The sequence below is a fragment of the Falco peregrinus genome, chromosome 2 (genome assembly GCF_023634155.1).
Source record: "Falco peregrinus isolate bFalPer1 chromosome 2, bFalPer1.pri, whole genome shotgun sequence".
NCBI classification, from domain to species: Eukaryota; Metazoa; Chordata; class Aves; order Falconiformes; family Falconidae; genus Falco; species Falco peregrinus.
The window spans coordinates 17806721-17822906 of NC_073722.1; the positions used below are offsets into that span (position 1 = coordinate 17806721).

Genomic DNA, 16186 nt, shown 5'->3' on the forward strand with positions numbered 1-16186 from the left:
CCTCTTTTCATCTCAGAAAACTTGAATTATCTCATGCAAGGCAGCAGAGGTTTAATAGGAAGGCTGTAGAGATCCAGAATAAATCCCTGGTAAGGATTCATATCTAACGTACACAAGGGAAACAAATTCTTTCGCCTTCCAGGGGAGCAGGCCCATTTTATCTTACAAGATTTCCACCACTCATGCAGCATGTATGCAACCTAAGTCACCAGCCATCCAGGTGATTCCCTAGAAAGCCTAATGGACATCTGATGCATAGGGTCTAGGCAGGATCTGAGTGACAGGAAGAAATCAAGCCTTGTAAAACTGCAGAAAACACAGATCTCTAAAGCAAGGCTGGAAAGGAAAACAGCAAGATTAAAAACAGCAACTCCAGGGTCTGGTAAGAACTCGGTGTCTTGTACTTAGACACCCTTTTTTTCTGGGTCTGTATCATACCATCCAGAATAAGGTTTGTAAATGGCCACAGACTGAAAGTGTGGCCAATCAAGTTGTTTCTTTCGATTTATATGTTTTATCCAACTGAGAATGTAATGTGTTGACAAAAATTGATAATCCCAGACTGTGTGAGCTGCTGAAAGCTTTATAAAGCAGACAAAACAGATGCCACTTTGTTGGGCAATTATGGAATTGTAAGAGCTATTTTACTACCTTATGTTAAACTACGTAATTCAGAACACAATAATGGTGGCTGATGCCAGAGTACTTGTACTTTATAGAAATCCCACAAGCATTTATTTCTTTTCCCTTGAAAAGCCAGCTTCCGTAGCCTCAGCAAAATTAACAACTGCAAGTTTTTCTCTAAAATGGTATTAGTCTACCTACCCTTCAGCTTCATTAATATGATTTCTGAACATTGTTCTGACTGAACCTTATCCTTACCAAACATACCAACTACATGAGAATCTATTTTGCCACCACTGAATTTAAATCATACTGCAGAACAATGATCATAAGCAGTGTAAACTGAGCCTTAATTTGCTTTCACATGCAAACAGATATACATACCATTGTGCATGACTCATTTCCTCTGCTTAGCCTACATGCGAACCCAGTACATACAATTCAAGAGAAAAAGAAAGTATGCACACTTCATTGACCTTAAAGTTTGTAAAGCAACTATTCCTCTTTTGCCCTAAACCCAATCTCCCATTTAACCCATGTCTATAGAAGCTCCCAAATTCAAATATCTTGGGTTTAATTTGCTGGGACAAATTTACTACCAACAGCTGCCTGATTACCTGCAGAAATTTTCCCTTATTCAAAAACGCAGCTTCAAACTAAAAGAGCTTTTTTTCTCTTTTTTTAATCTGGACATTTAGAGTATCCCTAACCATCACTCCCACCCAAACACATGCAGTCATAATATGGAAGTTTTATAAGTGGGGTCCAGATGGATCTTCAGTACAGCTAATGAAAACATTGTTTTGTGAGAAAAAGACACAGAAGACTTAGGAGGCAGAGACCGACCTCCAGAAAACAGGGAACATTACTTCCTCTGCTTGCTGAATGTATGAAGCAGAGCACCATAAGTGGACAAAACAAAACAAAAAAACATCAAAAAAAGAGACTTAATCATCTGGGTTTTCAGTTGCAAAAACCAAAGGTAAAAAGACAGATGGATAAACACAACCTGAGGCTCTGGGATTCACATGGTTCCCAACTGCAAAAACATTTAACAAAGGCTTGAGAATATTCCCGAACCACCACTCCCATTCCCTCACCCCTGGACTCAGTGTTCCAAAGCTTCAGCAAGATCAGCTTTTTTGGTATTCTCCCCTCTTTTTCCTCCCTGTCTGCTATTTAACCCACAGGCAGCTATACTACTACTCTCCTAACTGGTTTTCAGCTCCTCTGTTCCACCAGGACGTAGGGAATCTTTATGCCTTGCTTCCTTGTGCATCTCATTTACAACACCCTCATAAGCAAAGCTGCATATAAAAAAGAGGAATGCACATTTGCTCAAGTAACACATAAACCAATCCACTTTGACTTATACATACACTCAAAACAAGGTGGGGGAAGCTGCCAAAGGAAATAAAAGGGAGAGATTCAAACAAGGCTACCATCTTGCAGCCTTTGCCTTGCTATCATGCCATTTGAAGGTAGACTTGAGATACGAAAACTGAAGAGTATCTACACTTCATAAATCTCAGAAGATATAATCAATTTTGTGGGTGAGAAGGCAAAGTAAGCTGCAAGCAAGGGAGAACAGATGTCTCTTTCATACTCTTGAGTGGCAACGTAGGCTTGCAAAACGTAAAAGGCAGAATATTATTTTCTCTCTAAAATGGGACACTACCGGCTGGTGCCAAGCAACAAACTCCCAAGTTTCAGAAGAACAAAAACAAAATTTGCTCTCCTGATACAGATAAACTTCCCGGGTTTAACACCTAACAACTTCACAACTCTAAACATTTCTGCCTGAGCTCACAAAACCTACATAATCAAAACAAGAATGAACAGTAACAGTGGAAATGCAGAACTTACTCTCCCATCTCTTGGCAAGATTAGCACGTATTTTTGGAGTCTGTTCTTAGTGTTCAGAATTGGCTACACCCAAAGTCAAAATAGCAGTCTCTTTCCCTTCGCCTTGCCCCCACCCGGCTAAGCACCTAATCATGAACAATCATCTTTGTTCATGAAAGAAAGAAACAGCTTCAACCCTGAAACTGTACAGCAGAATAACACACAAAGGAGCAAGCTCATGAGCAAGGCACTTACAAAGACACTGTCTTTGGAAGGCTTGTGAGGCTAAATCCAAGATATTCCAACTGTAGATTATAGTGCAGTTTGGATGGTCTGCAGCTCACTACAAACTACTCTATTACAGCGTAGTTGTAATTAAAACTCTCTCATTCTTTCCACTATAAACTCTACTTTTCATGTTTTTTGTAATTTGGGTTGTAAAAAATCTGTTCTGAGTGAAAGCTTGGCACACAAAAGCCTGTGCATGAAAACATTTTCTTTTTCCAAGACAGTCAGCTGCTTAAGGTTTTATGAATAACAAAAGTTTGCCAGCTTAACCCAAAATAAGTTAAAGAAGAAATAAGCCACATGGCACTTAAGTTCCTTTGTGGTTTGAGAAGGGAAGTTTTATCTGGCAAAGTTTAACCCGCAGAGAGTCCAATGCAATTTCACAATTCAAAAACTGAAAAACACCACATAGCCAAAATCAGAGGCTTACTACAGCTTACACAGACCTAACTGTAACCTAGACCTGGACCCAACCAAATTGAAAATATCCCCAAATCTGCCAGAGAGAAGGTACATTGTGTCCTCTCTACTAAACCCAACGACCAATCCTGTTTCCATGACTCCTTGCCCATTCCTCCACCTCAAGCTGAACAAAACCCTTATTCCTGACTACACAAGCTTTCAACATACCTTATTCTTTCCCCCCATTTTTCCTTTAAATATCTCTCCTTTGAGGTCATGCTGTATCTCATGCAGAGAAAGAGTAGCAGTTGCTGTCATTTTCTGTGGACTTCTTTCCACTCCATTTCTAGTTGTTGCCCACCTATTTGCTATGTGACTACCAGCTCCAGGCAGCAAGATACCCTTGCATCAAGTGCTACCCAAGAAATTGACACCACGATCTTCATCGAGATAGGTGACATTTTACCACAGCTCTCCACACAGTTGCTCATCTCTCTCAGCTAGGCTAGTTTTATGTCAGAAGAGCAATTCCACATACACTTGATAATGTCTGACATTTGGAAATATCTGTCTACTCAAGTGCTTGAAAATTGCATGCAATGGGAATGCACAAAAAACTTGTAACAGACTGTATTTTTCATTCCTTTGACAGATGAAGCTAGCAATAAGCTCCTTTATGAAAGGTCTAGGGGACTTCTCTGTTGTCAACAAGATGGGAGATAAGGAACACTAAACAAGGAAAAAAAAAGAGGAAAAAGGAAAAGGGAAAGAAGTCCTAACAGACTAGCAGACTTTACGTATTAAGGTTTTCATGAATCCGCTCATTAAAGCGGGACAGACTACTTCCATTCAGGCTTCTCAAGCCCTGTGAAACACAACAGCAACTAACTGCTTTGTGGAAAAACATTCCTCATCCATCTTACTAAAATATCCTTTACACTGGCTTTCATCAAAAATTCACAACTAGGTTCTGGCCCAAAACTTTTCTTTAAGCAGTTACCGGAACAAAACAAAAACAAATAAAAAAGAGCATGCCTAAAATAGAACAGCACAGCACACACTCCTAACTTCCAAGAGTGAAACATACCTCCTTCCTCTGTTGAAAGCAGAAGACTCAGAAGACAAGAACATTGCAACCAACCTACCTGTTGAGAAAGTACCTTCATTTTTTTCTAGCAAGTAATGACTGTGAATTCAGAAGGATGGGCAGTGAGTCATTAGCTATTGCCTCAATTCTCTCTATACAGATTTGTCACTCGGCTCCTATGACTATTAGCCCAAGTTCCCAGTCTGACTGCACTTTCACCCATTGCCTTTATGAATTGAACAGTTTCACACATCTGAACTATCTCAGTTGGCATAGCAGGGGCACGTTATTTTTTCTGCTGTCTCCCAGTCTGTTTGAATGAGAATGATAAACTCTTGCTCATCAATGGGTTTGGCCAAGCTTCTGGTTTTGCTGTTGTGCAACACAAACCTACACAAAGCTACACTCCTGAACAACAAGGCTATTGAGCTTTCTCAATGCAGGGAGTGGCCTTCTCTTAAACTTTGTCAGCTGCCTATCTTCAAAGATCTGAATTGACTCATATACTTGAGATAGTCCCCTTCAATTTCAGACTCTTAAACCAAAAACCAACCAACCTTCCCCATACCTCATCGGATATCTCAGTAGATAATGACAGATGGTAAACTTCTATTGAGATAAACAATGGTATCTCCACAGTATTATTTCCATCTGTGTTCACTCCATGTTATAATGTAACCCTCGTCGAAAGATGCTAATTTGATAGCACAAAATCCCTTCAACTGTCTTGTCTGTACAACTTGTCCATAAATCACAGTAGCTTTTTAAACTGCCTATGCCATTTCAATAACACTCTTCCTTTCTGGAGCACAAGGCTCACATGCATAGGAGAAAAAGAACTGGCTTCCCATGCCAAGTGCAATATAAGCATCTCCTGAGACAGCCACAAGGGGCATGAACAGGCATTTTGAGAAATTAAACCAGGATAAAGGCTTTATCTCTTCTTAATAAGGAGGTGTTTACACCTCAGTGCAGGAAAAGGAAGCATAAGTTGTTTTATTTTCACACAATTATTTCTGTCACTCAACAGACAGGCAGCCATTGAGTTTTCAGCTGCATGGATTTTTAATGCACCTGAACAAATGACTCTGCTAGCTCTGCACATACAGCTCTTCTACCATAAACCTTAGATGACTTAAGTTATGCCTTCTGGCCCATCATAAGCAGGATCTGACTCTGCTTTCAGTTTCTATCCCACTGTCCCAAATTTATAACCCCTGGAAATTAAGTCACACTTTCAAGCAAACGAAATACGCGGTTCCCTTATAGGGTTCTGCATAAAGACCATTTTATAAGTTTCCAGAGAACAAATAAAACAACCTTTTTTCTCCCCATGCATGCTTTCAATTAACTGATGGAACTTGCTGTCAAGTATTCCCACTGAGGTAAAGATCTTTACATGAGTACAAAAAAGTATTTCCTATTTAAGGGCTTAAGTCCAGAGTTATACAGTGCAAAATCACAGAGATCTGAGATGAAATTATTCCTTTTCCTCTGGAGTATAAATTATTCTCTAATAGCTGGAGATGATGATTTTCCTTCAAGGAAAATTACTTGACAGTTGGCTGTTACCAACTGTTTTTTCTTTTTTCTAATTTTAGTTGATGAACTTGATACTAGCTGATTTATAAAGATCAACTATTTTCACTAGGTAAGCAATCTGGTTGAGCACATTTATCTTCATTGGCAACAAGAGGTACTAATGCTTTCACTTTATCTAAAAAAAAGATGATAAAGCAAAGATCTCTGCAGTTTTAAGAGCTGCTACAAGAAAACTCAGATTTATCATAAAAAGAAATCTTTGTTTAATGAGTAGAATACTCAGGAAATGAAAAAGCTTTACTAACCTTCTACATTCATAGCTTCCCTCAGAAGCTGCAACTTCTTCTGTCTCTCTCTTATTCTGTCAAAGGCATTTGATATTGCTGCAGAAGTTGATGTCTCAGGCACATGGCGTGTTTGGTCCAGTTTTTGTGGTCCAAAGACATCCAGTGCTATGCTCCCATCGGAGTATCTTGCTTCCTTGTTTCTGGTGGTAGTAGAAGTCCGTACTGTAAATGTTTCACACTGATGGTTGTACCCATGAGAGCCTCCAGCATGGTCCCTCTCAGTTGCCCTGTCAGTTGGACAAAGCAAATCTGTGGAGGAAGCCCATACTTTCCGCTTGGGAGCGACATCTGTATGGAGGTGACCTTTTTTTTCAAACTCCTTGGTTTTACATCTATGAGGACAGAAAACATCTTCCTGTCCCGAGTTGTAATCTGCGGAAATGCCCTGGAAAAACTCTTCCTCGCCCTGTGTTCCTCGAACTGACAGAAATCCCATAGACTTGCTAAGTCCTTTGTTAAGCGTGGTCTGTTGAGAGAAGTGAGCTTTGTGTCCATCAGGTGCATCAACCACCAATGTTTTTCCTGGAATAAAGAGACATTTCATATATGTAACTTTGTGCTACTTAAAGGGCTGCTTCAGTCAACAAAGGCAGAACTCAAACTGCTTCGTATCTGACAGATATTTTCTTTTACTTCTGAAGTGCTGAAGAAAAAATTATGGCCTACTATAGTTCAGCATTAACATTAAATACCCCCTTAAACTATCACATACATGCTGAAAGTTGTTTTCTCATTAGCTTTATCTGTAAAATAGTCTGGACTCTCACCAAAAGTACTGTTTAATGATCAATCTGAAATGAGCCATTCTCATGTCTCACACCTGAAGACACCACCTAAAATTTTTAATGACAAACCCACGTTTGTTCCACAGACTTACAGATGCGCTGCAGTAGTGTCAGTAGAAGGAGTCAGGAGAAAGACTGTGTAGTTAAGAATTTTAAGGAGTCAGGAGAAAGACTGTGTAGTTAAGAATTTTAAAAATCCTGGATCTTCCTTCAATGACTTTTTTTGGTGATGACAGTCTCTCCAGATAAATACTCTAAAACAAGAGTAACAAAGCTTCTAAGATCAAAGTGATTGTATGAGCCTGTACATTCCATGTTTTGTTAATAAGTGGATCTGCCAATACTGTGTCTTTTCCCTCTCCTTTACCATGAAATTACTTCCAGAATAAAAGAAACTATCAGAGGTGGAATAGCATCAATGAAATACGTGTTTTCTGAAGAATATCTTAACATGGTCACCAAGAAGTTGTGATGACCATGTATGCCTCAGGCATAAATTTTTCTTGAAGTATTAGCCCAATTTTACAAAACTGAGTACTAAACATTGGTAAGTACAATCAAATTTCTTAACATAACAGATGACCTACCAGTTTATCTTTCATGTTCTTAAGACTTCCTGAGATCAGAGTAAAAGAATTGTAAGAGTAACATCCCAGAAAAAAACTAGTATCAAAGACTACCCAACTGCTACTTACTGTCTGTTAGCAAACTAAAATTTTTCAATGCTTCTGCACTATTAAACGTTGCAAAACCCCGAGGTCTAATGTAGATATCAGACATGCAATAATCTACTCATAACTCCAACCGACCAAGTACATTGCAAAAATTATTATAAAGATGACGTTTAACCTTGTCATATTAATGTAATGTGTACGCTGCAGATTGGAAATCTCAACCCCATCATCATACTCTGGACAAGAAAACCCAACTAAAAATATTCCATGCTGGGTTGCCTAAGCAATGCCTGCTCACTCAGGAAGAGTCAGTATGGCATGTGATGCTTTTCTTAGAGGTAGCTCCCTCTCAGCTGTGATATTACCATGTACAACTTTTAAGACACAGCAGCCCTGAAGACATCCTCACAAAAGCAAGCAGTCGTGAGCTCCAAGTAAATTACTGCGTTGTATCTACTACCCTCAAAGATGCCTCTGTAGTGCTGCCTGCTGCTCTTCCAAAGGCAATTGAAATCAACAGCCGCGCTTAGACAGTAGGCTCCTGCTACTAGGTCTTTACCTTGTCTTTCATCCTTTCAAATTGAGTTTCACAGACTGCTTTAAGGATGCTCACAATTATACTCAGAAATGCTTTGAAAAGCTTATGGCTTTATACCTTTCCACTCTTGATATTCTACTTGAAAAGGGACTGTTAGCTTTCAATGTCTATTTCTGCGATATTAAACTTACAACAGGTGTTTTGCCCCTTACTTCTTACCAACACACAAATGCATGATGGCAAAATGTTAAGGTTTGGACTTTCTAAGAAGTGTCTTGTACAGTTCCCACATGTTCCAGCCAAGTGAATAAAAAAACCCCAACCTTTGCCAATAAGAATGAAAATCTTCTGAAAAGATGTGATGCATTACTTCATATTTTACAAATATAGCTTTAATCCTAAACTCAAGTAAACATAATTATATTTGTGGTAAGGTAAATCTTACATTACTATCTTATTCTCAGACTACACATCCCTCAAAGCTGTTGAATTACATATAATAATCACACAGACTTTTAAAAATAGCCATTCACTGTGAAGTTCCCACTATCTAAAGCAGTGGAATGATATCCATTCTGCAAACGCGTACTTCACATTCATGTACATGCACTTCACAGATAGACATTCCTAAACACGGTTTTAACGCAAGTCATTTCTGAGAGAAACAAAACCCAAAATACTGCAGTATTTAAGATGGTTACCAAAAAGCAAATCAAAAGGAGCTCTGAGAATCCTTCCCAATAATGAGTTCCAAGATAATTTTAGGCAGAAAAAACTGAAACAGCCTCCTCTACACACTGTTTTCACGCATTTTTTTAAATGCAAAAACAACCTACCTCTTCAACACTGGAAGTATTTACATGCACAAGACCTTACTAAACAAAACAATGGTGAACAAATCAGAAAACCAAGGAGAGGCAGCCACAACTCCAACATAGTACCAAGACTGTAAATTCAGGATTACTTGGTACATCATTGCTCATGACTCAGAAGAACATTCCTGGTTCAAAAGATCATTTATGTCTCTGCATGTTGAAACATTACCTTGTTTCAGGATCACATCCAGTTAAAAAAGCCACAACATACTTGAAGCACCAGTGGGTATCCTCGCCATAGCACTCCCAGAGACATAAACATATCTGTGCTACGCTGGTGAGAACTGCAGTGAAAAGGTCTGGGTGCCAGTGAAAAAAAGTGCTACACGGGAAGGAGCATCCTCTTCACCAAAACTAGTTTCCATGGGATTGTAGCATCCAGACTAGACATAACAGAAGCTGCTTCTAATTCAAGCAAAGGCTCAGAAGACACAAGCTCCCTGCCTTGGCATGCAAGAGATGCTTTCTATTCCTCAAGTCATCCACCCAGCTGGGGCTTCCTCATGAGGAAAAGTGAATGCCATGAACACTACTTCATCAGCAGTGGCTGGGAAAGTACGCATCGTTACAGCTTTGCCACTCATTCAGCTGATTGCATGATGAGACAGGAGATGAGCTGTCCCATCAGGAAGCAGTACAGGAGACATTCCACTTCTACACTGATCTTCCTCTTTGCTGCCTGGAGATGTCTACAGGTCTAACTCATATCCACATTAGTTTATGCAGCCAACGTGAGTTTTTAACATAGTACCAAAAGGAATCTACAGCTGGCCTTAGTATTCTTCTTGAGACTGTAAAGGAAAGATGAAGATGTCTAAGAGAATTTTATTACTCTTCTCATTCCTACTTGTGCTTTTCACCAGTCTTGGCACTTCTCACCTTTGCAAAACCCCTCCTGCCCTACATAACATCATTTCAACAAGCTCTCCCCAAACTGGCTCACAATGTCAACACGAGCTGTTTAACAATCATCCTCAGAGAACAATAAAGAGACTACGGGGCAAGGGATGCACAGCCTGCTCAAGTTAGGCATCCTGAGAATGTAAACTAGAACAAAGCAGCAACACAGAGCTTTTAGACCCATACTTTATACCCATGGAGAAAGCTTGCTGCTCTTGGCATTGGAGAGCAGAAGTCAATAATCAAGGAAAAGACTTCTCAGTACAGAAGAAACTCAATTGCAGGTACCAGTGAAAAAATTGTATTAGGCAACCAGTAATCGGCCCATGCCAATTCTTCTATTTTTAACAACCTAAATATGTCCTCATCCCTCCTTTTTTTTTTTTTTAAGTACCATTATAGACTCTGTAAGTCACAAAATCAACCATTAAGATATTTTCACTTTTTTTCCCCCAGACTTCCCCAACACACAACCTCAGCATTACCTAAATCAAGGATCTCAAAGGACTGCATTAAGTCTCTTTCAGCACAAGGCTCATATGTCTGCCTTTCAACTAACAGTACACCTCCAGAACAGAGCGGACTGGAATCATATTTGCTTCTTTAATACACGTATTTTCAGTTGAATGGCATACACAAGTCTAAATTCATTAAGCCAATACATAGTTTGTCCATCAACTTTTTCCCCCCAGCTTTTATGATGAAATGTGTGGAAAACTGAAGGGAAGAACTACCAGTAAAACTATGTATGAAGAATAAAGATCCAACTAACAATTGCTGAACAGAGAGCTTTGTCTGGGACTCGGGGGAAAAAGGAGAATTTACCACCTTTGGAAGAAGGGGTGGGCAACTCTGGAGGACTACAAGGTTGTTGTGTGGTTATACTAGGAGAAAATTAGAGAAGCAAAAGCTAGTCTCCATCATTTATCAAGGGGAGGTCCCAGAAGACTGGAGGTTAGCCAATGTGACGCCCAGCTACAGAAAGAGCCAGAAGGAGAATCCAAGAAACTAGGCCTTGTCAGCCTGACCTCGGTGCCAGGGAAGGTTATGGAGCAGATTGTGTTGAATGCCATCATGCAGCACATGCAAGATAACCTGGGGATCAGGCCCAGCCAGCAGGGGTAGATGAAAGGCAGGTCCTGCTTGATGAACCTGATCTCCTTGTACAACAAAGTGACCTACCTAGCAAATGAGGGAAAGGCTGTGGGTGCTGTCTACCTGGACCTTAGTAAAGCCTTTGTCACTGTCTCCCACACCATTCTCCTGGAGAAGCTGGCTGCTCATGGCCTGTACGTGTGCGCTCCGGGCTGGGTAAAAGGCTGGCTGGCTGGCCGAGCCCAAAGGGGGGTGGGGAATGGAGCCACATCCAGCTGGCGGCCGGGCACACGTGGTGTTCCCCAGGGCTCAGCGCTGGGGCCGGTCCTGGTTCGTGTCTCTGTCTGTGATCTGGGCGAGGGGATCGAGTGCACCCTCAGCGAGTCTGCAACCAACACCAAGTTGGGCAGGAACACTGATCTGTTTGAGGTCTTATGAGGAGCAGCTGAGGGAACTGGGGTTCGTTAGTCTGGAGAGAAGGAGACTCAGGGGGAACCTTATCACTCTCTACAGCTATCTGACAGGAGGCTGTAGGCAGGTGGGGGTTGCTCCCTTCTCCCAGATAATAAGCAATAGAATGAGGGGAAACAGCCTCAAGTTGCACCAGGGGAAGTTTAGATTAGGTATTAGAGAAAATTTCTTCAGTGAAAGGGTGGTCAAGCATTGGAACAGGCTGCCCAGGGACATGATGGAATCACTGTCCCTAGAGGTGTTTAACAAACGTGTAAAGGTAGTGCTTGGGGACATGGTTTAGTGCTGGACTTGGCAGTCCTGGGTTAAGGGTTGAACTTGATGATCTCTAACGTCTTTTCTAGCTTATACGATTCTATGATCAAAAGGAAACTGCATAATGGAACTTTTATTTCTTTAAATTTTAACGGAGAGCCATGTTATGACCTTCCTTTAAAAAAAAAAAAAAAAAAAGAAAAGAAAAAACACCCTTTTATTTGTAATGGAAACTCTGGAGACCTTTCTAAAGTACTCTGGCTCCACTAAAAACAAAGTATCTCACCTGAGATCACAACAGAGCTACTCTGTGCTCAGTTACCCACCAGTATAGTAAGACAGAGAAGTACTTCTCAGTGATGGTGACAGGACAAGCCATTATTAATTAAGATACTACAGCATATATGTAACTTCAAAAGGCACATTTTTCCCTTCCCCAATTACTTCTCTGTAGAACTAAATTCTTCTTAATGCTCATCTGAAAAGCATCTGGGTTCTTAATTTTCATTTATCACCCTTGGGTGTTTATCCTCTACTTGATGTTACTTTAATGCAATTATTTATAATTACTCTAAATAATTTGAATGTAATTATAGTAATTGCATGATTCCAAAGTATAGTGAGGGAATATATACAATAAAAATAGCAATTAATCACCAAGAGTTCACATGAAAATTCCCTTGTGGTGCTAAAATGAAAATCAAGTTTTCCACACACATTCAACTGGCAGATGTTATGTTTGCTAAATGACCACAGATCTGCTTCCTTCTTCATTTGGTGTCTTCAGCTGTGAATGCAACTACACTCTCTTTGACAACAGTGTCACTTACAAACCACCTTTTACTCACACTGATAGTAAATTAATTGATTTCCCTCTGAGCAAAGGAGTTGTTATCTGGTCCTTACTAAATTCAGTCAGTTTGCAATAACTTGTGTATCAGCTTGACCATACAGGCAAATTAATCAAATATTACGTGAGTGCAAACACTGTCAGTGCCATGTTATACTGTGTATGTTTTTACTGAATAATCTCAGCTCAAGTTTCTTTAAAGTTCTTCTGACTGCCCCCTTTTGTTTGCAGAAAATACCTTTTTCAGCTCCATTTCAGCAAAGCTTATGGATATATCCATACACACACACAGCACAGGGGTGGCAGGGCAAGGAAGAGACACAGAGATTGCCTGCATGTGCACAAAAGCCCACACCATCATTGCCAGACTGAAAGGTCTGAAGAGGAAATTACTATACAGGAGTTTAAAAAAACATCTCCCACATCATCTTTGTGCAAAAAGCAGAATGACAGAAAAATCCTTATCCCAACACAATGTGGTTAAGTTTCTCAAATACTAGTGGGTAGCTGACAGAGGAGTTAGGTTTGCAATTCCTTTGGGGCAGGCCAAGACCCAAACAGAAAACAACAGAGCCAGATGTGGACTGTGTTGGCTACTTGGAATGACACCTCCTCCTTTCTTTTACTTTTTTCAGTTGTTGAGACAATCCAAGTTTCAGATGGAAGTACTCTTAAAACAATGCATTCTTTGTGAAAGAAGAAATGAGCTGGACACAAAGACTGTTAAAAGCACTGTAAAGTAATGGCCAAACTATAAATCCTGTAAAACAATTTGCATTCTGCTTTGGACCGAGATGGCCCCTCTATCAAAACCCAAATAGCTCTAGAAACCAAACATCTTGTTCAGAACAGTGGTAGTGAACCTTGCCAAGTAGCACTTTGTAAATGCAACATTTTACCTCAGCAACTCTGCAGGAAAGACAACTGCATCCTTGCTCTTTCCCACTCAGGTTTATGGGCCTTTTTTTTTTTTTTGGTACCAAGAAGGCAAAAGGGCCGCCCAGCTATTCCCTTCCTGGATTTCTGCATACCCCAGGAGCAGCTCAGTGATACAGCTGCTTTTCTGCACAGAGACAGCATTTGATATGTCTGGTTTGGTTTCCTCACTGATCTTTGTGTCCACTCCTGTGTCTTCAGAGTTCTGAGTCTGTCCTTAGCACCGCTGTAACAGCACTTCCAGTACTGCCAGGATGGAAGCTCAGTAAAGCAGCAGCAACTACACTTAAATTTAAAAGATCTCCACCAACACCAATCACTCAGTACTGCTAGATGCAAACAGAAACCCTTATTGGAAGAAAACAGGCATGGTTTCTAAAGGGCAAAAGAATAACTTCTTACTCTTCAAAATAAATAGTCTTTATCGGGCTTCCATTTAGTTTTCTTGAACACTGAAAGTTATTCTCCACCTACTCAGTTCTTTTTTTCTAGTACCGAGGAGATGGAGGTGAAAAAAGAAAGGTTATATTTCTAGATGAGAGATTTTCAAGTCAATGGAATTAAGTTTGTGCTGTATTTTTTGGTAAGTTAAATCTGTGTACTTGGATTTAGCAAGAAAATGAGTAGGCTGTTTCAGTTCACATGGGAAGCATCATTATAAACCATTTCTTTATAGACTAATACGCTGATTTTTCTTGTTAAAATTAAAAGCAACTTCACTTAGCCTTAGCATCTTTTATTCCATTTACATGTACCATTTTTGCTACACCTGACAAAGTGTTTAGTCTAACTAAACAGGGAATTTATCAACACCTAAAATTTTTTTCAGTATTTCCAATTATTTCCTGTTACATACAGTTATGGTGAACTTTAATGATCCTGTAAAATCCTTTCAAGCCTTTATCCATTTGGCGCATTTTCTTTTGATAGAAAGGTCAGAATTTTACCGGATACAACTGTAGTATTGTAACATAAAATAACTCATGACAGTCTACCACACTGCACAAGCCAAGTTAAAATGAGAGGCCCTTTATGGCAAGAAAGCAAAGCCAAGACACCTGTTTGCAACATCTCTTTAAACACGAAATACCTCTGCAAAGGTCTGTCCTTGGTGTTCACAGGTCATCAACATCAGGTGGAACTTTGTAAACACACACACAAGGTGCCTGTTTTCAATTACTAGAGAGCTGGGAAGCAGGCTGCCAGGCACATGCAAGTTACAAAGATTTCGACTAAGCTTTAAATAGACTATGCATCCTTTTGAAGGATGCATGCCATAGTTTGTGGCAAAGAGTAACATGGTGAATTACCGCTTTATGTTTGGAAGAGTTTGACTGTCACTCTTCTATCATAACAAAAGAACTTTATCAAGCAACTTCCACAGTTCTTGAAGTAAAGTCTCTTCAGGTTTAAAGTGTTTTGAGTAAGAAACAACACTCACTGGTTCAGATGACTCACACCAGGCTTTACCACTTCTATTTCTGCTGGCTAAGTCAGTTCCTAAATACTGTGTTCAAGTATGACTTGACTGAAAGCAAACATTCTGTAATACTAATTTAGAATAAATTATTTCTGCAGGCAGTCCTGCCATAAAGCTCATTCACCAAGACTGCCACAGAGTGAGTCGTGAAAGACAAAAAATAAATTTAACTGGGGAGAATATTAACATGAAGCTATTTATTAATTTAATTATTATCTTCAAGACAGACTGAAATGAATAGCTGAAAATATCCAACCTTGGTACATAAGGAGAGGAAAATATCTGATTTAACAGGTGAATTGGAAAAATATTTCAAAACATTTGTCCTAAGCCAACAATAAAGCCCCAGCAATTATAATTTTGGATGACCATGCTATGGAAAACTGTTCTTACTTTAATGACTTCCAAAGACAATGCAAAAATCCTCGCATTTTTCGAAGACTGGAAATACCTAAAGTATTGTTCAGCTACTGTGCAACTAGGAGCACATCTCTCTTGCTGAACCATCTCTATACTGATAAACTTACCATGATTTATCAACTATCTTAAGTTAAATGCTCGTAGTAACATTCCGATACTCTTCACAGGTCATAATAAATGCCTTAGCTCTATGCGGCTTTTCTCTCCATAAGATGGGTATTTTATTAATTGAAAATTCTCTTTCAGATTTTCACAATGACTCCACACAACTTCACCTCAGTGAGTATCAGACAGTCTTCTGTCCTCTCCAGGAAAGATTTCTGCTCACCGTATTTATTGCCTTAAATATAGTGGTAAAACAACTGGTAAAATTAGACACATCCTTATGTGTGCCCATGCCCCCACCCAGCATTGTCCCAGTGCTAAACTGGGCCCAAATTATCTTGTCAGAGAAAGTTAAACCCAAACATTTAGATAGAAGATGACTGACATAACTTCTAATGTTTTAGAAAGCCAGTTCATGCAGTATCATAATCCTGCCTGGTAGCTTCCTACCTTTCTCAGTGTTTGCTGTTTTGCAATTGGAATGAGAGCTGTGTATTTCAACTACACAAAGGCACAGAATAGTACAGTGTCAGAAGAAAAAAGGACTCTATGCTTTTCTGAGCTGGTGGGGGGTTTTTTGTTTCTTTTGCCATTACTATTTTTCTTAAACTCTCTTCTGGCCTTCTACTTATGGCTCCTCAATCTATGATATTATCATTGGTATAAT

The 16186-nt window shown here is 39.7% G+C and overlaps 1 protein-coding gene across 5 annotated transcripts in view; it reads right to left on the reverse strand.

Annotated features, from left to right (window-relative positions):
• The window catches only part of PTPN13 (protein tyrosine phosphatase non-receptor type 13), a 126516-nt gene that overhangs the window by 59453 nt on the left and 50877 nt on the right, over window positions 1-16186 (reverse strand). For all 5 annotated transcript variants that reach the window (XM_055796983.1, XM_055796985.1, XM_055796981.1 and 2 more), the window contains exon 7: window positions 6094-6657. In XM_055796983.1, coding sequence (XP_055652958.1) covers window positions 6094-6657 — 564 coding nt within the window. The remainder of the gene's footprint in view (window positions 1-6093; window positions 6658-16186) is intronic.